The 25,071-nt window shown below is 43.5% G+C and overlaps 1 protein-coding gene across 3 annotated transcripts in view; it reads right to left on the reverse strand.

The window, feature by feature from the left end:
- Positions 1 to 25,071, reverse strand: part of wdr19 (WD repeat domain 19) — a 207,555-nt gene that overhangs the window by 107,429 nt on the left and 75,055 nt on the right. For all 3 annotated transcript variants that reach the window (XM_070870424.1, XM_070870419.1, XM_070870426.1), the window contains 5 exons: positions 18,482 to 18,686; positions 17,477 to 17,636; positions 6,160 to 6,270; positions 2,598 to 2,707; positions 1,831 to 1,888 (listed from right to left, as the gene is read on the reverse strand). In XM_070870424.1, the coding sequence (XP_070726525.1) occupies positions 1,831 to 1,888; positions 2,598 to 2,707; positions 6,160 to 6,270; positions 17,477 to 17,636; positions 18,482 to 18,686 (644 nt within the window). The remainder of the gene's footprint in view (positions 1 to 1,830; positions 1,889 to 2,597; positions 2,708 to 6,159; positions 6,271 to 17,476; positions 17,637 to 18,481; positions 18,687 to 25,071) is intronic.

Consider the following 25,071-nt stretch of genomic DNA (forward strand, 5'->3'; position numbering starts at 1 on the left):
TAGAATGAGGGAAAAATCCAGAATAGGTGAAATAGTGGATGGAAATGACTTGAAATAAAAAAAACAGGAAATGCTGGTACTACAGAACAGCTCTGTCTGGAAAGAGAAGAGGCAGGTTATGATGTTTTGGGTGTATAATATTCATCAGAACTGAAGACTTAAAGGAACATAGGAATTGCTAGATGAAAAAGGACTAAGGTCCATCTAGTTCACCTTCTACCATCCTGGTAGTCACAGAAACAATGATAACGGAGTTATTGACTAATAGCAATCATCTCTATCAATTATTTTGCAACAGATCCAGACATGACACAAGAAAAACCCCAGTAGTGAGCTTTGCGAACCACAAGAACATAAGAAATAGGAGCAGGGGTAGGTCATACAGCACCTCGAGCCTGTTCCGACATGTTATCTCTCAAATTAGTCAGATACTGTATCCCAAAATTTTATTTTCTGATTTACATTAGAGTGAATCAATACTAACTACTTCCACCATCTCCCTATGGAGCCTGTTCTATAGATTGACCACTCGCTCACTGAAATATTGTTTCTGTAGATTAGTTTTGAATTTACTCCCTTTCGAGTGACCAGAACTGTACACAGTATTCAGAGTGCGGATGCACTAATGATTACTTCACCATTTTGGCTCAATATTAACCTTTTATTACAACCCAACAAATGATTTGCTTTACTCACTGCCACCGAGCTTTGTTGCTATAGCTTCAATTTAATGTCAATCAGGAGCCCCAAATCTCTTTCATTTTTCATGCATTTTATTTTCTTTCCATTTAAGTAATGGTTTCCTCCTGGATTTTAGTCCCATTTTGCATTTCTCTAAATTGAATTTAATCTGCCACCTGTCTGCTCAATTCCCAAGTATATTCAAATTCTCCTGTAGCTTTAAGCTGCATGGCCTGTTTCTGTGCTGTATATTGTATGTAATATCACCTTCATTTAGTAAACAGAAATTAGTGTACGTTGGGGAAGAGAGAGAAAAAGTAGGAGAGGCCCACACAAACAAAAATGCTATATAAGGGAAAAGAGGCAAGCTGCAAATCAGCAATTTGCTTAAGTTACTGATTATAATTTTTTATTAAAATTGCACAGAGGAAAATAAATCCTCCAAATTTTAAGAAAATTCAAAAACTGGACTTTGTGGTATGAATAAAACATAGCTAAAAAGAACAAAAAGACTTGGATTTATATAGTGCCTTTAGATAGCACCTTTCACGACCTCAGGACCTCCCAAAATGTTTTGCAGTCAGTGAAAAACTTTTGAAGTGTAGTCACTTGTAATGTAGGAAACGTGGCAGCCAATTCACTCACAGCAAAGTCCCACAAACATTAATGAGATATTGACCAGATAATCTGTTTTAATGATAAATATTGGCGAGGACATGAGGCAGAGCTCCCTTTTTCTTCTTCAAAATAGTGCAAAATAATCTGAGAGGGCAGACAGAACCTTGGTTTAACATTTCATCTGAAAGACAGCACTCCCTCAGTACTGCACTGAAGTGTCAGCCTGGATTTTGTGCTCAAGTTTTTCAAGTGGGCCTAGAAGCCACTACCTTCTGGCTCAGAGGTGAGTATGCTACCTACTTATCCACACCTGATACGTACAACTATAATCAAAATCAATCATTCTGGACCATTATACATCAATTCGGAAATCTGGTTTACTCTAGAATATTTTGAGGATTTAGTGCAATCCTTGGTTTAAAATTGTCTGAGAAGATTATTTTTGAAATAAAAATAAAGCGAGGTACTTGAAGTTCATTACTGCAATCACATAATGCTTTTGTTATTTTCCATTAGATTACAATGTCTTGCCTTATTATCTCCGGTCATCCCTTTTTCATAATGTGCCAATGCATTCACATAGTCACCCCTGGAAAATACATATTGGTCAATGTGACAAACAGATAAAATTATTTTATCATTAATCCAACAAGAGCAGAAGTCTATTTTGCAATATTCCATCATTTAATTTTAGATAATATAACCCATGGAAATGTGGGTCATGTGCATATTATAGGTGAATTTTTTAAACAAAGATAAACATTGATTTTTATATATAATAAACACTTTTATATTAGAGAATTGATATGAAACCCAAGTGCATTTACATGCCAAAAATTTTCAGAAAGGGAAAAGAGGCTGTTGTATGTGATTAAACATTTTATGTGGAAAATCATTATATATGGGAAACTATCAAAGACAATAACACAATCTGGTAAATTCTGGTAAAAGTACAGAAGAAAGGCAAACATACATCTCGATTGGAAAGGATAGACAAACAAGTTATCCTAAAAATTGGAAACAAAGAGTAAGATAAAAAAAAAATCTCTATTCCTTTTAATGTCCCATATTCTGTAGTGATAAATCGCTTTCATCGCATATTCGGATGATAATTCAAAGTAATCTTTTGCTCAAAGAAATTCAAATTATCCAGTAATTCAAATTAAGTAACATAAATAGACAGAAATAAAGCATGTTATTTGCATTAAGTGACTGAATAAGAGTAGACTGTATACTAGTTTGGCATTATACAGGGAATTTATTGATTATATTTCTGAGCCCCCTCTTTTTATACATACGTGAACTCCAGTTGAATAGCATATTCTTTGGAGATAAATGAGATCTGATCAGGAGCCAGCCGTTTAGCCAACTGCAGTGCACTGTCCCAATGTTGTAGATCCCTCCGCATCTGCATAATAAAAATAGTGCATCACTTATGAAATAAAACTCTCACAAAATGTCTATCTTAATTCAGACAGAATAATAAATATTTAAAATGAGCTACTATACATGATCAGAGTTCTTCCATGAGACAATGGGGCCGAAATTGCCCCTTTCTGAAAGACGCGTTAGCGCCTCCTGGCGGCGCTAACGGGGTGATAAGGACTTTTCAACAGAAGCAGGCGGCAGAAGCGACCCGTCTGGAATTGCCCTGGGCTGGCGGCTTTGTGCCACGCCCCATAGTTTTCGCCCCGGCGGCGGCGCACACGGCAATGACATCATCGCCGTGCATGCCAACCCCTTTACGCCCTGCAGGGGAAATTGCCCTGCGTGCGTGAAGTTGGCGCGGTGCGTTGCCACCGACAGCTTTACGGGTAGCAAAGCTGTGGTGGCTGAGACACAGTGGCCGCCCTTAAAGGGGATGGCCTTGCGCCGTAGCCATCTGTTTTTTGTCGGCCAACTTTGCAATTGGCCCAACAATGGCGGCCGCTGGTTCGGCTGCACCCCCGAAACACTCCCTGGTGGCCCAGTAGGCGTCAGGAAAGCGGGTGCAGAGTTAAAAGGGGAGGGACGTTATGACGTGCCAACGTGATACATCCACATCGCGCTGACGTCATCAGCGCCACGCATCTGCCACGCTAACGCTGCACTACCGTCCCGCGGAGGCGAATTACGCCCCACAGTTTTTTTTGCGTCAAAGACCCCAATTCTGGTACATTTAGTTGCCCATCTTGCCGGGCGCTAAATCTTCATTTAATTCTAATTGTGTGCCCTAAACGGGGTGCAGGGAAATTTTGCCCCCAATATCTATTACATTGCATGGTTAATATTACTTTACAATTTTAATTATATACTGTTTTTAAAGACATCACTTTATAGGTTTAAAAGATCAAACAATCATCATTGTGGTAGTTGTTGTGTCATGTCAAGAACAGTCTCCAGTGAAGCAAGGTCCTACTGGCAACTCTAGTTCTCCAAATGGGCCATTTTTGAAGTAAGGAAGTCAGTCAGAAGTGTGGTAGCACCAGATCTGACCAATCACGTGAGTCAGAAGATCGGGAGAGAACAGCTCCGCAGGTCGGGCTATAAAAGAGCTGGAGCGGCATACCACTTCAACCTCCAGCGCAAGCTGCTCCAAGTATGCGACAATTTTGAGATGGGCAACTGGGTGAAGTCATTAAAACCCTGGTCGGCGTTTTGGAGCATGGGCAGGAACATCGGCCGGGCCCAGGTACAGAGGAGTGGGAAGGTCGGGGCGGATGAGCGGCGAGTGTTTGTGGCGAGATGCGTTAATATTTATGGTGGAGGAGCGGTGAGAGATTGTGGCCGAGGTGCGACAGATGAGGGTATGGCGCTCAGAAGAGCCGAGGGCCCAGGGGCAGCATGAGCCTGCCCCACTGCGCTATGTGTGCACACTAGGTCCATGCAGCAGAGCAGGTCTCCAGAGCACGTCCTAGTTAACCCTTGTCACTGGATAAAGGCCTAGCTCTGTCAAGCCCGTGTGGTGGCTGATGTGCAACGGTCACCAAATGTTAAAAAAATCCACGCACAGGCATCTTCCACCCCCTCAATTGAAGTTCAGGACTGGAACATCGGATCCTTCATCGAAACACCTGTGAACTCGTGGAAGCAGGTCATCCTCGTTCGACAGACCGCCTATGATGATGATGATGTGACATAACTTACAAAACAAATCGGTCTCCGAGCCCTAGGATTGCAACAGAGGTTTTTCCACTGTTTTGTGAAAGAGAACACATAGCACTATAAACTGTTTCCGGTGTGGGAAACAGAGATCTAATGATGACAACAAGAGAACCAGAACTAATGTGACATTAGTTGTCGAGACTGAATCCTTATATGGTGGAAGGTTCTGTGGGGGATGGCAGTATCCTGTATGTATGTGGAGATTGAATAAATGAGGAAGTACCAAACTCTTCCCTTCCCACCCTCCTGTTTAGGCAAATTATGACAATATTCTGCCATTTAAATATTGTCTGCAATTAGCTCCTCATTCAGCATTTCTAGGATATAATGCATAGATACTGTTGTAAGTTAGAATGTTATATAGACTGCAAAGACCCAAGGAACTCACGGAGGTGATAAGTATAGCCAACAAGCACTCAAAGTCCATTTAAAATGCAGTATTGATTCCCAGTTTCTAATCTTCTTTAGAAGGTTCCCTACAGACAATGAGGAACTTGTAAACTAATAAATATTACCTAGCCACTATTTTTCTAACACATTTTTTTTGTTTGCAGAGCAGTACAAATTGAAAAATCAATTTTAGTCATTGATTTTTTTCAAACAACATTTTGCTTTAACATCTTTAAAATAAGACTGGAAAAAAGGAACAAACTGCACATTAAGGTTAGTTTGGACATAGTTCAACTGACTGAGAAAGCTGGTACACGCAATCAATAATCACTTCTATCAAAATAAATAATGTGATTTAGCAACATGGCGTGTATGCTTTTTTCCCTCCCTTTTTTGTGTCTGCTCCTGCCTTGCACTAACACTGCTGAGAGGGCTGGTAACCTACTCCTAACAACAGCAAGAAACATGCATTTATATATTGCCTTTAATGTAGAAAAACATCTACATGAGGTGCAATCAAAAAAATGGATGTTGAGCCAAAGAAATATTAGGAGAGGTGACCAAAAGCCTGGTCAAAGAGTTGGGTCTTAAAGGATCAGAAAGAGGTTGAGAGGCTGAAGGGTTTAGGGAGTAAATTATAGAGTGCAAGGCCTAGACGAATGAAGGCATGACTGCCTGTGATGGGGAGAAGGGAAGGGGATGTGTCATAGAAGCTAGTGTCTGAGGAATGGAGAGTTTGGGGGTGCTTTGGGGGAGGTTGCAGATCGGGAGAGGTCAGGCAATGGGGGGGCTTAAACATGAGGATGAGAATTTTAAATTTGAGACATTGGGGTACTGGAAGTCAATGTAGGCCAATGAGGACAGGGGTTATTAGTGAATAGGGCTTGGTGTGGGATAGAATACAGGCAGCATACACAAGCCTGTAGGAAAGCATCTTACCCTGCATTGTCTCCCTACCAAAGCACGGCAGAGCCAATGTGTAAATGCATATGCCACCACTCAGTGGTGCAGTATGTTAAGCACTCCAACCCTTATTTGTTGCTTTACCAATAACATATTTTGCGATAATAGCAAATTATTCATTTCCTTTTTCATGGGTAAACACAATATATACTAAAACCAAATGCATCACTGTTTAGCTAGATTATTTTAACAGCTTTACTCTTGTTTGCGGGTATCCTGTCTTCTGCAAAGTAAAACAAATATTGCAAAGAGTGAAAGTAAAACAATATGCATTAAATGAAAGGACCATCACTACCTTGACAATGCAAACATCCTTAGCTGAAAGATCAAGGGTTCTTGTTAAAATAACACTCAGCTTCTTACCTCTAACGCAGTAATTGGGCAGCTGGAGGCCAGATACAGATCCTGTGCCAGATTGAAATCATTTGTAAACATCGCAAGGTGGCCAGCTAGTAGGTTGTGGTCTTCTATTCCCTAAAACATTAATAATGACACTGTACTGAAATAAATGATTGCTCCATCCCTGACCAAAAAAAAGTGTTAAAATAAATATGCCAATGTATTCTGCTAATTTTTAAAATGTGCTCCTCTCTGTTAGCCTGCAAAGAACTTGCAAATGTTGGAAAGAAGCTTTCTACACATTGATGAACTTAGTTGGTAAGTAAGGTTGAGAAGAATGTGTGTGGTATACTTTTGGATTGATTTGCGGTCTTGTGATATTGTATTGCTGTAAATTGCTAAATAGTAGGAACATGGCTGTCTCCAATTCCCACACATAGGGCCCAAGTTTCGAGCCGAGCCTAGAACGGCGCAGTCCCGACCTGGACGCCCGTTTTTCGCGCCACAAAGTGCGCCTAAAAAAAACTTCCAGATTCTCCAGCTCCCTGCAGGTCGTTTGCAGCTTGGCGCAGCTGTAGGGGGCGGAGCTAGGTCCCTGCGCTGAAAACAGTGCCAGGACCTCTGCACATGCGCTACAGTGCAGTAGCTCCAGGCGCCCAAAACTGTGTGGGAGGGGCCGAAGCACGCAGCCCCTAGCCCTGGCCCAATGGCCTCACTGGGGCTGCGTGAATAAGGCTCCTCCCACGGCCAGCTCCTGCTTCCTCCCGACCCGACTCGACTCCCGCTTCCCGCCCCCCGCCTCCGGACCGGACCCGACACGACTCCCGCTTCCCGCCCCCGGACCGGAACCGACCCGACCCCCTGGACTGGACCCGACCCGACTCCTGCTTCCCCCCCCCCCATCCACCGACTGGACACGACCTGACCTCCCTCCCTCCCCCCGACCTGACCTCCCTCTCCCTCCCTCCCCCCGACCCGAACCGAACCGAACCGACCTCCCTCCCACCACCCCCCGACCCCGACCCACGCTCCCCCCGACCCGACCCGCGATCCCGACCCGACCCAACGCCACCTATCTGTAAAATCTGGTGCTGGGGACGGGCCCTGCCCGAAGTCTTGGGCCCTGCCCGAAGTCTCGGGCCCGGCCGGGCCCGGCCCATTCAGCCTCCCTCCCCCTTCTCCTTCCCCCCCCCCCACCGCATCTCCTTCCCCCCCTCATCTCCTTTCCCCCCCCTTCCCACTCTTCCCCTTCTCCCCCATCCCTCTCTTTGCTCCCCCCCTCCCCTTGCTGTCAGAAACACAGACACTGACAGACAGAGAATGAGAGACACACATACAGACAGACAGAGAGCTAGAGACACTGACAGAGACACACTGGCGGGGGGGGGCATCCCAGCACGCTGTTGGAGGGCTCCCGGTGCTGCAGTCGGTAAGTAGAAAATGTTTTATTTATTGATTTAAAAAAAAAAATTATTTCTTATTAATATTTTTTGATTGATTCATTGGTTGATTTATTGATGTATTTATCATTTATTATTGATGATGGCTCTTTATTTCTAAAACTGAAGTGTTTAATGTTTGTAAACTTCCCTTTAAACCGCCCCCCATTCCCTACGCCTGATTTGTAACCTGCGCCTGATTTTCTAAAGTGTAGACAAGGTTTTTTCGAGCGTATAAAAATCTTCACTTACTCCATTCTAAGTTAGTTTGGAGTAAGTTTTCACTGACGAAACTTTGAAAACAGGCATAAGTGGCCGGACACGCCCCCTTTTGAAAAAAAAATTCTGCTCCAAAGTGAAACTGTTCTAACTGACTAGAACTGGAGCAAACTAAATGGCGAGAATTCCAATTTCTAAGATACTCCGTTCTACACCAGTTGCTCCAAAAAATCAGGAGCAAATCATGGCGAAACTTGGGGCCATAGAAACATAGAAAATAGGTGCAGGAGTAGGCCATCCGGCCCTTCGAGCCTGCACCACCATTCAATAAGATCATGGCTGATCATTCCTTCAATACCCCTTTCCTGCTTTCTCTCCATACCCCTTGGTTCCTTTAGCCCCAAGGGCCATATCTAACTCCCCCTTGAATATATCCAATGAACTGGCATCAACAACTCTCTGCGGTAGGGAATTCCATAGGTTAACAACTCTCCGAGTGAAGAAGTTCCTCCTCATCTCAGTCCCAAATGGCTTACCCCTTATCCTAAGACTATGTCCCCTGGTTCTGGACTTCCCCAACATTGGGAACATTCTTCCTGCATCTAACCTGTCCAGTCCCGTCACTGCCTGCCATTCTGAAAAGGACCCGTTAATCCCGACTCTCTGCTTCCTGCCTGCCAATCAATTCTCTATCCACGTCAGTACATTACCCCCAATACCATGTGCTTTGATTTTGCACACCAATCTCTTGTGTGGGACCTTGTCAAAAGCCTTTTGAAAGTCCAAATACACCACATCCACTGGTTCTCCCTTGTCCACTCTACTAGTTACATTCTCAAAAAATTCCAGAAGATTCGTCAAGCATGATTTCCCCTTCATAAATCCATGCTGACTTGGACCAATCCTATCACTGCTTTCCAAATGTGCTGCTATTTCATCCTTAATAATTGATTCCAACATTTTCCCCACTACTGATGTCAGGCTAACTGGTCTATAATTACTCGTTTTCTCTCTCCCTCCTTTTTTAAAAAGTGGTGTTACATTAGCAACCCTCCAGTCCATAGGAACTGATCCAGAGTCGATAGACTGTTGGAAAATTATCACCAATGCATCCACTATTTCTAGGGCCACTTCTTTAAGTACTCTGGGATGTAGACTGTCAGGTCCTGGGGATTTATCGGTCTTCAATCCCGTCAATTTCCCTAACACAATTTCCCACCTAATAAGGATATCCTTCAGTTCCTCCTTCTCACTAGACCTTTGGACCCCTAGTACATCGGGAAGGTTATTTATGTCTTCCTTTGTTAAGACAGAACCAAAGTACTTGTTCAATTGGTCTGCCATTTCTTTGTTCCCCATTATAAATTCACCAGAATCCAACTGCAAGGGACCACCCTGATTTTGCTTTAACAGTCAACTGTGCAATAGCAAGACTTTCCTCTGTATGATTGATAACACTGATAATTGACAATCACCTGCAAGACAAGATGATCTGTTACACTCCAGAGATGTGGTCTGGGAATGTTGGAACAGTTTACTGCTTGATCAAGTTAAGATTGTGGTAGTAAGCAGACATGGATGTACTGGGAGAAAGTGACCAGAGTGGCACACTGCACTAATGATGAGCTATTTATTGGCGCTTGCTGTGTTTCTGGAGAAATGTTAGGAAGAAGCTTTGGACACATTGATGAAAGTTAGGAAGAGTTCATTTTAAAAAATCGTAGTTTCATGGCGATATAATACAATATATCTATATCCAATATGAACCATGGTAAAAAAATACCTTTCTCTAACTGTTCTTTGAAAGTGAGTACAGTACTGGTCAGCATCACGTGTGGAACCATATTACAAACCAGTTTTAATTGCATCAATTACAGACTATTATTTTGAAGGTTGCCACAGTCAATTCAGTAATTCGGTCCCAATTTAGAAGTCAAACATTCTGTCTCTATTCTTATATTGCCATTATAAATTTCTATTTCAAATTTTATAATGGGAACTGTTTATGGAACATCACGCTGCACTTACACCCTTCTGTCTTCTGCTTTTTATTCCTTTCAGGTGGGAAGTGGTATGGCGCTGTGTGATGGGGAAAGAACTCACCAATGATTGCAGGCTTCATTTGGGATGGAGTGACTCTAGGAAAAATGTGGTTCTCAGTGGCTGTTTACCATCCTCTCCCCAATCACGTCCTCTCTCCCACAACCCTCACACTCCCTACCCCTTCCTACCAGCTTCTCACTCCCATCACTACACCTACCTCTTCCCCTTTGTACTACCTACTCAATTCCCTCCTTTCACACCTCCCCATTGCTCCATTGTCATTCACCTTCCATTCACTTCCTCCAAGATTAGGTGGTGAGAAGCCTGAACCCATCTCATCTTCAAACAGTTTCCCTCCTTTCCTATATGTTTCCCTCAAAAAGGCCATTTGCTTTCATGCTAAAAGTTAAAAAACAAATCAAATTAGAATGAAGAATGGAACTGTCTGCCATTTTCTGCATGTGTTACTCCCTCTCAATTCAGCCCCTATTTCTCTCTAACCAGCTCCCTACCCTTCATTTGTATCTGTTTCCCTCCAAGAGACATTGTTTGCTTTCAAAATGTAACTTTAAAAAAATCTATTTAGAATATGGAGTAAAACTGTTTGGGGGTGAAATTCGGTCGCACCTCAATTGGGGTGGTGTCCTGGGCAGAGTGGTAAATTTTTGCGCCGGCAAATGGCTTGCATCTGTCGCTGCAAAATTCATCAGCTGGGCCCGGAGTTTAGAGCGAGGTGCTAAGGGAGGCATTGCACGCCTCTTTTGGGCGCTAGGCTGGCTGAGCAAGGGAAAATCCTGAGCTAAACAGCCAGTCTTGGAGTGCCATAACAGAGGCCTGGGGGGAAAAAAAACTGGAAAAAAAACACCAAAAACATTCCTAATACATAGCTCACGCCACCACAATGTAAATTGCAAATAACATTAAAAAAAAATCACATTTACCTGAGGTCTGCATTACTTGCCTCACTGCGGCTGCTACACCCACCAGGGCGCGCAATGGAGCGCTAAGGGTCGGGCGGCAACCAAAGATTAAGCCGGTGTCACAACCAGGGGCGCTGCACACTGGCTCGCCACTTCCGGGTGGTAATGCTCCGCATCCCGTTGATACTGGCACCGAATGTCCTGGCGAGGCACTGGAAGCTGGCCGCCCAGGTGCAAGTGCTTTCTGCCGCCATTGCCATCCCTCCGGGGCGCTAAGAGGGACGGCAGAAGACCGAATTTCCACCCCCAGGCCTTTCTCTTTCTGTCTCATGCATGTTAGAAATGATAATCTTTGTCTCATAGGTAAGCCACTGGCATTGACCTTTTCTAACGGTCAACAAAACACAATGAGAAATAATAAGTAGGCTTCACAATTCAGCATAAACAAAGACACTCTCTCAGCTCAATACATTTTCTGAAATGTATCGAACACAAAACAAATGCTACATGTGTATAATTAGTACACAGTTACTTTTCCTGGAATTAAGCTTTTGAAATTTATCTTCTTGTGTTTCAAAATTATTTAGAAAAAGGTACTGGGTGATCAAGTGCTAGAAGCTCGAAAAATTTTACAGCAGTACAGCTGACTGAATGGTACTGACTCGTCCTGGGAAATTAGGTGCACAGAATATACTTGGACTGCGCAATCCAAATTCACCTCAGAGTCACAGCTCTGATCAAAAATATCAACTTCAAGTCCAAGCTTTTGTGAGAACCTGAGGCCTAAAGCAAAAACTAATGAAGATATTAAAATAAGTAAGATATAATTCAATGGATCAATGTAACCATGATATGTGTATTCTTATTTTCTATAGGCTCAATTTTCCCCAATGCCGTTTTTTGGCGTATTGCAAGAATTACGCCCGTTTTTTTTGGCTGCGACTATTCCAAAAAAATAATTTGCAAGTTTCCCCGTTCTATTTTATTTAAATTGGTGCCGCGCAGCCTGTCCTTTAGCTTCGGGGGCGTGCGGTGGAGCCTGATGTCTGCACTGAAACAACTATGTCCCCCTTCTGCACATGCGCAAAACAAGGACTTTTTTTACGTGACTGTTATGGACATGCATGTCCAGTACACCTCTCAGTTTGCATTCGGCCATTTTTAAAGAGCCAGTTGTATGTGAGAACTTTAATTCTCAGTAGAAAAATCAGAGCAGCAATACAATATGTAACGTGGCTCAAGGACCAAGAATTTCTCAAAGGATGAAGTGGAGGCACTAGTTACTGTAACTGAGGCCGAATGGCACGAGCTGGACACCAGCAGAAGTCACATAAAAGTTTCACCCAAAGAAATGAAGAAACACTGGAACCAACTTGCAGAAGATTACTCGAGGTCTGGAGGCCAGTGCAAAAAGAAGTGGCAGGACCTGAGTCAAATAGTTAGTGCAAGTAATATTTCCATTTATTCAATGGAATTGCAATTATAAATGTGACCATCTGTATATGTCCCACCCAGCAGAAAGACTCCCTCTCTAAAAAGTTATATTTTCATCTTTGCAGAGGAAGGTAGCACACAACAAAAGGGAAAAAACTCGAACAGGAGAAAGCCCGGCAAGTCTGCACCGACTGACACCGTTGGAAGAGAGGGTCGCTGCTTTGATGGGCCCTGCCTGGAGAAAAGCAACCATAACCGCACAAGCTGGAGCCACACTCGAAGGAGAGGAGAAGTCCTGCAAATTCCACAGTCTGGCTTTGCTAAATGTTAACTACTGCGCGGCTAGCCATGCTTCGGTTCATGGGGATGTCTCCATCAGCTACGTTTCAGTTGATGCAATGTGCTATCATTCATCGTGGTCCTTTAAAGGAGCCTATGCTGTGTATGTCTACTCATGCCACCCTGCCCCCTCCTCTGTTGCTAACCATTTGTCTGTTCTGTTATATTTTGCACAACTTGAGGCCAACCCCGACGAGGCCGAAACCGATGTAGAAGAAGATTCAGACGTGGACGAGCCTGAAGAGGACATCTTCCAATCCGACATTCCAGATCAAGAGCATAGGGGTGAGAGAGGGGATGGATGAAGCTCCCACTTTGAACTCACTCTGGAGGAGGTGCAGGTGCTGCCCATTGAGGTACCAGGCCCTTTCCTGAGTGGTACAAGTGTTGGGACATCCCATGGTTTCTCACCGTCCGAGACTGTGGGTCCCAGTGGGATGCAGTGAGCCACAGCCAGGGTGAGGAGGGGAAGAAGAGCTCAACAGAGCTCTCCTGAGGTGCAGGATATAACAGACGTGGTTCAGATGATGACAATGAGTGCAGAGAGCACTGACATGCAATCACTCCTGGACACTATCAGAGGGGTGGGTGAAGTGGTATCGGGACTGTCAGCAGAAGTAACAACACGCTCACGAGAAATGGGAACACTGTCCAGGCACATGAGGGAGGGAATGTCGCAGGCAGCTGATACACTATCGGTGAACATGAGGGAGGGAATGTTGCAGGTAGCTGATACATTGTCAGGGTACGAGGGAGGGAATGTCGGAATTAGCTGCTGCAATAAGGGAACACGCCCAGACCCCATGGCCATTGACAGAATCAACTGCCACTCCTAATCCAATCCCCAGACCAGCCTCTGAAGAGGCCCAAGTCGGGCCTTCCACATTACAGCCTGCCCAGGTCCCCCAACAAGTGCGCATTGCCAGAGATGCTCAAAAAAATAAACTTGGTACCAACCAGAGAAACACTGCGTCACCGCCTGCGGGTAGGAGTGGAGTCAACAAGACCAAGCGCAGCGGGCGGTCTTAGAATAAGGCGGTGAAGAGATGGGTGCAGCCTTTCTTTGCTGCTGTTGTTGTTATTATTGTTGATACTGTTCTCAAATTAAAATTTTTTGGTAAGTTACGTAAATTTACAAGTTTAAAAGTTTGTAAGTGATCTTAAAGTTTGTAAGTGATCTTAACTGAAAACTTTAAAGTTTGATACAAGAATATTTTTATTAAAGTTAAATTAAGTACAAACTAGTGTTAAACTTTTGAAAATATATTTTAAATTATAACTGAATCATTTCCATTATTTGTTCAATTATTAACACAACTTTTTGAACTAAACATAAGAACATATGAAATAGGAACAGGAGTAGGCTATACGGCCCCTCGAGCCTGCTCCGCCATTCAATAAGATCATGGCTGATCTGATCATGGACTCAGCTCCACTTCCCTGCCTGCTCCCCATAACGTTTAAGAAACTGTCTATTTCTGTCTTAAATTTATTCAATGTCCCAGCTTCCACAGCTCTCTGAGGCAGCAAATTCCACAGATTTACAACCCTCAGAGAAGAAATGCCTCCTCAACTCTGTTTTTAAATGGGTGGCCCCTTATTCTAAGATTATGCCCTCTAGTTCTAGTCTCCCCCATCAGTGGAAACATTTCTCTGTATCCACCTTGTCAAGCCCCCTCATAATTTTATACGTTTCGATGAGATCACCTCTCATTCTTCTGAATTCCAATAAGTAGAGGCCCAACCTACTCAACCTTTCCTCATAAGTCAACCCCCTCATCTCCCGAATCAGCCTAGTGAACCTTCTCTGAACTGCCTCCAAAGCAAGTATATCCTTTCGTAAATATGGAAACCAAAACTGCACGCAGTATTCCAGGTGTGGCCTCACCAATACCCTGTATAAATGTAGCAAGACTTCCCTGCTTTTATACTCCATCTCCTTTGTAATAAAGACCAAGATTCCATTGGCCTTCCTGATCACTTGCTCTACCTGCATACTAACCTTTTGTGTTTCATGCACAAGTACCCCCAGGTCCCGCTGTACTGCAGCACTTTGCAATCTTTCTCTATTTAAACAACAACTTGCTCTTTGATTTTTTTTCTGCCAAAGTGCATGACCTCACACTTTGCAACATTATACTCCATCTGCCAAATTTTTGCCCACTCACTTAGCATGTCTATGTCCTTTTGCAGATTTTTTGTGTCCTCCTCACACATTGCTTTTCCTCCCATCTTTGTATCGTCAGCAAACTTAGCTACATTACACTCAGTCCCTTCTTCCAAGTCGTTAATATGGATTGTAAATAGTTGGGGTCCCAGCACTGATCCCTGCGGCACCCCACTGGTTACTGATTGCCAACCAGAGAATGAACCATTTATCCCGACTCTCTGTTTTCTGTTCATTAGCTAATCCTCTATCCATGCTAATATATTATCCCCAACCCCGTGAACTTTTATCTTGTGCAGTAACCTTTTCTGTGGCACCTCGGCAAGTGCCTTCTGGAAGTCCAAATACACCACACCCACTGGTTCCCCTTTTTCCATGCTGTTCGTTACATCCTCAAAGAATTCCAGCAAATTTGTCAAATATGATTTCCCCTTCAAAAATCCATGCTGACTCTGCCTGACCGAATTTTGCTTTTCCAAATGTAAAGAAGAATCATTTCCATTATTTGTTCCATTAACACAACACAACATTACAGAACAGGTCCAAACAGTAAACATGGTCCATTTGGAATAGTTGCCGCTGAGCCTTCAGGCAGAAAAGCGTTCACAGATGGGCTGCTGGCGCAAGGCTCAAGCAATCGTTAAAGGGGCACAACGGCCCGCCCGCCTCCGCCATCATGCTCCGGGTTCAGGTAGTTGCATGGCTCCTTCGTCCTCCTCCTCTTCCTCATCATCTGCATCTTCCTCTTCATCATCAGCCACTCTCACCTCAGGTGGGTCTTCTACTACCATCTGCTGCTGCCTCATGATGGCTAAGTTATGCAGCATGCAGCACACAACAGTAAACTGACCGACAATCTCAGGGGAGTATTGCAAGTAGCCTCCAGAATGGTCCAGGCATCAGAAATGGCGTTTCAAGATGCCAATGATCCTCTCTATTATGCTGCACGTCACAATGTGCGATATGTTGTATTTCGGTCAGCTTCCGTCCGGGTTACGCGTAGGGGCATCATGAGCCAAGTGACGAGGCCGTACCCTTTGCCTCCCAGCAGCCAGCTCTGCCCTTCTGGCTGCTACTGAAACATGGCTCTTGCGTAGGATGACCGCATCATGGGTGCTCCCAGGGTATCTCGCATCAACTGACATGATGCAATGCATGTCGTCACACATAAGCTGCACATTCATGGAGTGAAAGCCTTTTCTGTTCCTGTACATCTCGGAATCCTCCAAAGGTGCTCGCAAGGCCGTGTGGGTACAATCAATGCAGCCCTGTACCTTTGGGAAGCCAGCAATCCTGGAGAAGCCCACAGCCCAGTCACGCATTGCCTGGGCAGTCATGGGAAACTTTATGTAGTCATTCCTCCGGGCATATAGTGCAGCAGTCACCTGCCGAATGCAGATATGTGTTGCCTGTTGAGAAATGGCGTACACATCCCCGGTTGTGGCCTGGAATGATCCAGATGCATAAAATGAAAGTGCAGCTGTAACCTTCACTTCAACTGACAAAGCAGTCTTCCTGACGCTTCTAGGTTGCAGGTCTGCTTTTACTAACTCACAGATCTCGGTTACAACTTCTTTGCAGAAACACAGCCTTCTGCCACAGTCTGCATCACTCAGGTGCAGGTATGAACACCTGTCTCGATATACCCGACCTGTGTAAGGCCTCCTGCCCATCATCCTACGTGCTCTGAGGTTCCCCATGCAATGACATCGAATCAATCGTCTCCTCCGCAGCACCATCATGCAGAAGGCTTGTACGAGGTATAGAATTGTCAATATCACCCCCATAATTAAATTGTAGCTTTGCAAAAAGCTCAAAACAGCAGGACAAGGAGTTATAGCTTCTCTCCTCTCTCTCCATCCCCAAGGTCGACATCCAAGTATGGACCACACCATGGTCTGCGCGTGCGCAATAGGCTTTCTTAGAACAGGAAGCAAGGCATTCAATGAGGACATTTGGGGCCACGAAGTCTAATGCAATTCTTTAATTTTATATTTTTTTCAAAGTACCACCCCACCAAACGTCTCCTCACCGGGCTAGAGGGTCGGCCGGCAAAATCTCTCCCTCGCCCGGACAAAGGGGTAGCCATCCACCACCACTAGCGCCCCCCCACCCCCCCAACCGCACCCCACCTTCTTTTGAAGCTGCTGTATAGTGTAAGGCTTCTCATCCCTTCAGTTTGGCTTCCAACCCCACCCAGGCTTCTTTTGAACCCAAGCCCGTGTGTCCGGGTGAGGGAGCGATTCTGCCGGCCAACACTCCACCCTTGAGCCCGGTGAGGAGACGTTCGGTAGTGGCATGGCACTTTGAAAAAATCCAAAATTAAAGAATTGCATTAGACTTCCATTTTCTCCCTTTTGAGTTTGAAAAAATTAAGCTTCACAATGCATATTCTTTGTCTTCTTGACTCCCTCCAAAACTTCGCAAAAAAACAATGGCGTCTTTCTACATCAATTTTTTAAATGTGCGCTGGTTTTCCTTGTGCCCAGAAGGTTTTTTGGGAGTGGTCACATACGCCGTCCTAGGAGAGATACAAGTTGGCCAAACTTGCTTAAATGTGAAAAACTGGTGCAGACATCAGGTTATGCCTTCTATGATGCAGAAAAATCCTAAACTAAAATGAGTTACGCTGGCGCAGAAACTTAGGGGAAACTTGGATATTTTAATTTACGCCCAAAAAAGCGGCACGCACCAAAAATACGGTGAAGGTAACTGTGGAAAATTGAGCCCTATAATAGTAATTAATAAATATATTTTCAGTCATCCTCATCAGTACCAACCTTGATCTGTTCCAGTGAAATCACCATTCCTACATTTCCAATCATACGATACACACGGATTGCAAACTCCACCTCCATGTGGTGGAGGCAAGCTCGAGCGAACTCAGTCCATGCTGAAGTATCACTAAGTACTTTGCACACATCCCATGCTTCAGTAAATCTGCAGGAGTCACAAGAAAGATTGAACACACAGGATGGTAATATGACTTCAGAATAGTTTGGGTGTTTAAGCATGATTTAAAAGTGGATATGTGCACAGTGTTGTAGTACCAAGCCACAGAGACCAGGGGCATCTCAAACATGAACTTTGTGCTGAGCTCAGCCGAGAGAGCAATGGGACGCTACAATTAGTTTGAGAGTCACTGGACTAAGGGACAGCTTTTACAAAAAAATCAGAATTTGGTATGTCCTGTCACCTGTAAACATTCTTTATGAAAATTTCCACTAATTGTGTCGACCTGTTACATTTGTAATAACCTGTGGGTGGTGCTGCAATAAGATATCCCCATTTATCATATTTTTAAGGCACAAAGCCTGGCAATTCCCTATTGAGTGTCCCTGCAGTTTCAAACACTGAACATCGGAGAACACTGTGGAGCTGTGGATTTCAATTGTGCAAGCTAAGAACCAGGTAAGTATTATTTATATATATATTATATACTTAAAATGTAATGTTTTATTTTTCCCCTTCCAGGTATAGAGAGGATAATACAACCATGAATTTCTGGTGGCGATGAGGCAGAATAGAAATTAACTTTTTAAAACTTTCAAGAACATAAACACACAATTTGCAGTATTTTTATTCTCTTCCTACTCAGAATAGTTGCTGTTACAACCATCAAGTCAGTACTTGTCAATTCCAGAAACTATTAGCATCATGTAATTTTTTTTAATCAAAAGGATTAAAAGTAGCATTTCAGAATTCAAACAACTTTTCATGAAATCAATTTGTGGGTATCTACACAGCTAGCATGTTTTCGCTATTCCTTACAAAATCTATCCCACCTTTTCAGCATTAAACTCTGGGTCAACACTGTCTGGAGGTCATTAAGTCCAAGGTCCTTCAATCCGCCAAGGAAAGTGTGCGTGCTTAAGGGAATAGTGTTGATTTTCCCACTCTGTGTCTGACATGTTAGCTCTCCATTATACAACAACAGTGGCTTGTGAGAAAATGGAAGTTTAGTACCACCTGCCAATATGACCTTGGAACCTGTGAATTAAAGCAAATTTGATCATAAGAAACGGATTGCTGCACCGGGTGAGGATTTACACAGAAATGTATGTTAGGAACAAAAATTAAATAAAATAGAAATATACTTTCAATGATAAACCACTCAATGCAAAGAAGTCTAATGTGTAGGTACATTAAAGTGGATGGACAGGTTAAAAAAAAAAAATCAAGAAAGTAAATGGAATTTTGGAGTTTATACTGAGGGGGACCTCATTTTTCTCTCCTAATTCCTTGAATGTGTTGTAGCCTCCCAAATCCCGTGTCCATTTTTCTCACAACTCCATATTTGAATCTCTCCAATCAGGCCTTTGTTGTGTCCAAATCCGATGCCTACGTTAATGCTGGGTGGTCCATTCAGTTTTATTCTTATTATATTTTGTTGTAGGGATTTGGTACAATTGAGTGGCCCTTGCACCTCCAGTAGCCCACAAAGATCCATCCTTGTCCCCTTCCTCTTCCTCAGTTATATGTTGCCATTGACGACATAATCTGCAGATATGGGGCCACCTTCTACATGTATGCTGGGAACACCCAGCTCTACCTTTCCTGACCCCACGATTAACTGCGTGTTGTCAAGACTGTTTGTCCACTAACCAGTCTTGAATGAGCCGGAATTTCCTCCCATATAAACATTAGAAAGACTGAAGCCATCGTCTTCCACCCTTGCCACAAACTTCATATCCTTGCCACCAATTCCATTCCCCTCCCCAACCACTGTCTCAGGCTGGATCAGACTGTTCCCAATCTCAGCATCCTATTCAACCAATTGTGCTACCAATCCCATAAGTCTCCATCACAAAGGCCACTTACTTCCACCTCTGTAACATCACTTACCTCCACCCCTGCCTCAGCCCACCTGCTGCTATAACCCTCATTCGTGCCCTTTTCAACTCCAACTATTCTAATGCTCTCCTGACTATTCTCCACCCTCCGTAAACTTCAGCTCATCCAAATCCTGCTCAACCATGGTGTCAGCTGTGGCTCAATGAGTAACACTCTCATCTTGGAGTCAGAAGGTTGTGGGTTTAAGACCCACTCCAGAGACTCTTGAGCACAAAAATCTAGGCTGACCCAGTGCAGGACTGAGGAAGTGCTTCAATGTTGGAGATGCCGTCTTTCAGATAAGATGTTAAACTGAGGCCCTGTCTGCTGTCTCAAGAGGATGTAAAAGACGCCATTACACTATTTCAAAGAAGAGCAGGGGAGTCCTGGCCAATATTTATCCCTTAATCAACTTCACAAAACAGATTATCTGGTTATTATCACACTGCTGTTTGTGGGAGCTTGCTGTGAGCAAATTGGCTGCCGTGTTTCCTACATCGGACTGGAGGAAGTTAGAGTGGTGTTTCCCAGGGGTCGGTACTAGGACCACTGGTTTTCTTGATATATATTAATGACTTAGACTTGGGTGTACAGGGCACAATTTCAAAATCTGCAGATGACACAAAACCTGGAAGTATAGTGAACAGTGAGGAAGATAGTGATAGACTTCAAGAAGACAGGCAGGCTGGTGAAATGGGTGGACACATGGCAGATGAAATTTAACGCAGAAAAGTACAAAGTGATACATTTTTGTAGGAAGAATGAGGTGAAGCAATATAACCTAAAGGATACAATCCTAAAGGGGGTGTATGAAGAGAGAGAACTGGAAATATATGTGCACAAATCGTTGAAGGTGGCAGTGCAAGTCGATAAAGCACTTAAAAATGCATACGGGACCCTAGGCTTCATACATAGAGGCATGGAGTACAAAAGCAAGGAAGTTATGATGAATCTTTATAAAACACTGCCTCAACTGGAGTATTGTGTCCAATTCTGAGCAGTGCACTTTAGGAAAGATGTGAAGGCCTTAGAGAGGGTGCAGAAAAGATTCACGAGAATGATTCCAGGGATGAGGGACTTCAGTTACGTGGACAGACTGGAGAAGCTGGGGTTATTCTCCTTAGAGAAGTTTGAGAGGAGATTTGATGGAGGTTTCCAAAATCATGGGGGGGGGGGGGGTCGAGACAGAGAGAAACTGTTCCCAGTGGTGGTAGGGTTGAGAACCAGAGAAAATAGATTTAAGGTGATTGGCAAAAGAACCAAAGACGACATGAGGAAAAACCTTTTTACGCAGCGAGTGGTTATGATCTGGAATGCACTGCTTGAAAGGGTAGTGGAGGCAGACTCAAGCATTGCGTTCAAAAGGGAATTGGATAAGTACCTGAAGGAATTTTTTTTTTTTTAAACAGGGCTATGGGAAAAGGGCAGGGGAGTGGGACTAGCTGTAGTGCTCTTGCAAAGAGCTAGCACAGGCTCATTGGGCCGAATGGCCTCCTTCTGTGCTGTAACCATTCTGTGATTACAACACTGACTACACGTCAAAGGTACTTCATTGGCTATAAAGTACTTTGGGACGGCTGAGTTTGTGAAAGGCATTACATAAATGCAAGTCTTTCCTTTTCTTTTCTGTCCTCATGTTTAACTCTCCCCAGAACTCTGCGTTCCTCCAACTATGGTCTCTTGTGCCCTCCCCCCCTTGCCCTATCATTGGCAGTACCTTCAGTCTTCTAGGTCCTGTACTCTGGACTTCCCTCCCTATACTTCACGTCTCTCCATCTTCTTTTCCTCCTTTAAGACCCTCCTTAAAATCCATCTCTGACCAAGTTTTTGGTCACTCATCCTAGTAGCTCCTTCTTTGACTCATTTGTGTCTCATGATGCGTCTACGACTACGCCTCTACACTAAAGGGACTACATAAATGCAAGTTGCTGCTGTTGTTGAGTTAATGCAAAAGCAAGAGGTCATGATGACTCCGTACAAAATTACGGTTAAGCTCTGTCTGGAATATAGTGTGCTGTTTCGGGTTCCTCACTACTGGAGCACTATCAAAGCCCTAGAAAAAGTACAATGCAAATTTACCAATTGATACCAGGCATCAGGTGCCTGAGTTATGAGGAAGGACTAGAGCAACTAGGGCTGTATTCTCTCAAATGGAGAAGACCGAAGAGAGATTTGATAAGAGATATTCAAAATAATGAAAGGAATACACAAGATAAACACTAATCATTTGTACTGGTAGTTAAATTAAAGACAAGAGGCCATGAATTTAAGATACGCACTGATATATAGGTAGGAGTAAGAAAGAGGTTCTGCTGAGAGAGTTTGAGCAGCTAGGGACTAAATTGAAAAGCAGAACCACAAAGGTAACCTCTGCATTATTACCTGAGCCACGAGCATATTGGCATAGGGTCAATAGAATCAGGGAGATGAATGCGTGGCTCAGAGGTTGGTGTGGGAGAAGTGGGTTTCAATTCGAGGGGCACTGGCATCAATACTCAGGAAAGAGAGTGCTGTTCCATGGGGACGGACTACACCTGAACTATGCTGGGACCAGAGTTCTAGCGAATCGAATAACTAGGAGGTAGACAGGGCTTTAAACTAAATAAGGGTGGGGGGGCGGGGGAAGGAGGGTCCCAGTGGAGAGAGAAGTCTAGAATACTAAAGAGAAAAGAAAAGGAAGCAATGCAGGAAAGTGATTGTGGTAAGGATAGCCAGATTATGTCAGAAAGGGACAGAGCATACAAACAAAAGAGTGCACTAACAAATAGGATCCAGGTAAGAAAAAAATAGTGATAAGACAAATAGGGCTATAGCACAAAATAATATTAAGATGTCTAATAATGTTAAAAAGACAAATCTAAAAGCACTGTATCTGAATGCACGAAGCATCCGCAATAAGGTAGACGAATTAACAGCGCAAATAGATGTAAACTGATTCGATATAGTTGCAATTATGGAGACACGGTTGCAGGGTGACCAGGGTTGGGAACTGAATATCCAAGGATATTTGATATTTAGGAAGGACAGGCAAAAAGGAAAAGGGGGTGGTGTGGTGTTGTTAGTAAAGGATGAAATCAGAGCAATAGTGAGAAAGGATATTGGCTCAGAAAATCAAGATGTAGAATCAGTCTGGGTGGAGCTGAGGAACACCAAGGGGCAGAAAACATTGGTGGGAGTTGTCTACAAGCCTCCAAACAAACAATAGTAGTACTGTAGGGGACGGCATCAAACAGGAAATTAGAGATGCATGTAACAAGGGTACTACAGTAATCGTAGGTGACTTTAATTTACATATAGACTGGCCAAACCAAATTAGTAATAATACTGTGAAAGATGAATTCCTGGAGTGTGTACGAGATAGTTTTTTAGACCAGTACGTTGAGGAGCCTAGCAGGGAACAGGTTATCCTAGATTGGGTATTGTGCAATGAGACGGGGTTAATTAACAGTCTTGTTGTGCAGGGTCCTTTAAGGAAGAGTGACTATTACATGATTTAATTTTTTATTAAGATGGAAAGTGAAGTAGTCCAATCCGAAACTGGGGTCCTAAATCTAAACAAAGAAAACTACAAAGGTATGAGGAATTAATTGGCTACGATAGATTGGTAAAATTCATTGAAAGGCATGACGGTGGATAAGCAATGACTAATATTTAAGGAACGAATGCATGAATTGCAACAGTTATACATTCCTTTCTGGCGTAAAAACACAAAAGGAAAAGTGACCCAACCATGGCTAACAAAATAAATTAAGGACAGTATTAGATCCAAAGAGGAGTTATACAAAGTTGCCAGAAAAAGTAGCAAGCCTGAGGATTGGGAGCAGTTTAGAGTTCAGCAAAAAAGGACCAAGAGATTGATTAACAAGGGAAAAAGAGAGTACGAGAGTAAACTTGCAAAGAACATAAAAACCGACTACAAAAGTTTCTACAAGTACATAAAAAGAAAAAGATTAGTGAAGATAAATGTAGGTCCTTTACAGCCAGAAACGAAAGAATTTATAATGGGGAACAAGGAAATGGCAGAACAATTAAATAAATACTTCGGTTCTGTCTTCACGGAAGAGGACCCAGAAATGCTAGGGAAGCAAGGGTCTGGTGAGCAAGAGGAATTAAAGGAAATTACTATTAGTAAGAAAATAGTGTTGGAGAAAGTAATGGGACTGAAGGCAGATAAATCCCCAGGACCTGATGATCTGCATCCCAAAGTACTAAAAGGGGTAGCCATGGAAATATTGGATGCATTGGTTGTCATCTTCCAAAATTCTATAGATTATGGAACAGTTCCTGCAGATTGGAGGATGTCAAATGTAACCCCACTATTTAAAAAAGGAGGGAGAGAGAAAACAGGGAACTACAGTCCGGTTAGCTTAACATCAGTAGTAGGGAAAATGCTAGTGTCTATTATAAAGGATGTGATAACAGCACACTTGGATAATATCAACGGGATTAGACAAGTCAACATGGATTTATGAAAGGAAAATCGTGTTTGACAAACCTACTGGAGTTTTTTGAGGATGTAACTGATAGAATAGATAAGGGAGAACCAGTGGATGTAGTGTATTTGGATTTTCAGAAGGTCCTTGATAAAGTCCCACATAAGAGATTAATGTGCAAAATTAAAGCACATAGGACTGGGGGTAATGTCCTGGCATGGATTGAAAACTGGTAACTGACAGGAATGAGTGTAGGAATAAACGGGTCATTTTCGGGGTGGCGGGCAGTGACGAGTGGGGTACCACAGGGATCAGTGCTTGTGGCCCAGCTAGTCACAATATATATATATATTTGCTGATGACATAAAACTAGGTGGGATTGTGAGTTGTGAGGAGGATGCAAAGACACTGCAAGACGATTTAGATAGGTTGAAGTGAGTGGGCAAACGCATGGCAGATGCAGTATAATGTGGATAAATGTGAAGTTATCCACTTTGGTAGGAAAAACAAAGACAAAGTATTATTTAAATGGTGATAGCTTGGGAAGTGTCAATGTACAGAGGGATCTGGGTGTCCTTGTATACCAGTCATTGAAAGCAAACATGCAGGTGCAGCAAGCAGTTAGGAAGGCAAATGGTATGTTGGCCTTCATTGCAAGAGGATTTGAGTACAGGAGCAAGGATGTCTTACTACAGTTATACAGGGCCTTGCTGAGACCGCACCTGGAGTATTGTGTGCAGTTTTGGTCTCCTTACCTAAGAAAGGATGTACTTGCCATAGAGGGAGTGCAGCGAAGGTTCACCAGACTGATTCCTGGGATGGCAGACTGCCTTATGAGAGGAGATTGTGTCGACTAGGCTTGTATTCACTAGAGACTAGAGTCGGGAGGAGGCCAGCATCGCGAGTGCGGAGCGGGCGTGGGACTACTACGGGCGGCGGCAGCTTGGAACAGCGGCAGTTGGAAGGAGACCAGCTGCAGCAGGAGCAGAAAATAAACAAAGTAGTAAAAAGAAATCGAAGTGTGACGTCACAGCCAAGCTAAGTAAGTGATTGGCTGGTGGATTGGTGAGTATTTTATCCTTTTCTTTTCTTTCGATAGGAAACATTTG

Source organism: Pristiophorus japonicus, chromosome 2 (genome assembly GCF_044704955.1).
Source record: "Pristiophorus japonicus isolate sPriJap1 chromosome 2, sPriJap1.hap1, whole genome shotgun sequence".
Classification (NCBI taxonomy): Eukaryota; Metazoa; Chordata; class Chondrichthyes; family Pristiophoridae; genus Pristiophorus; species Pristiophorus japonicus.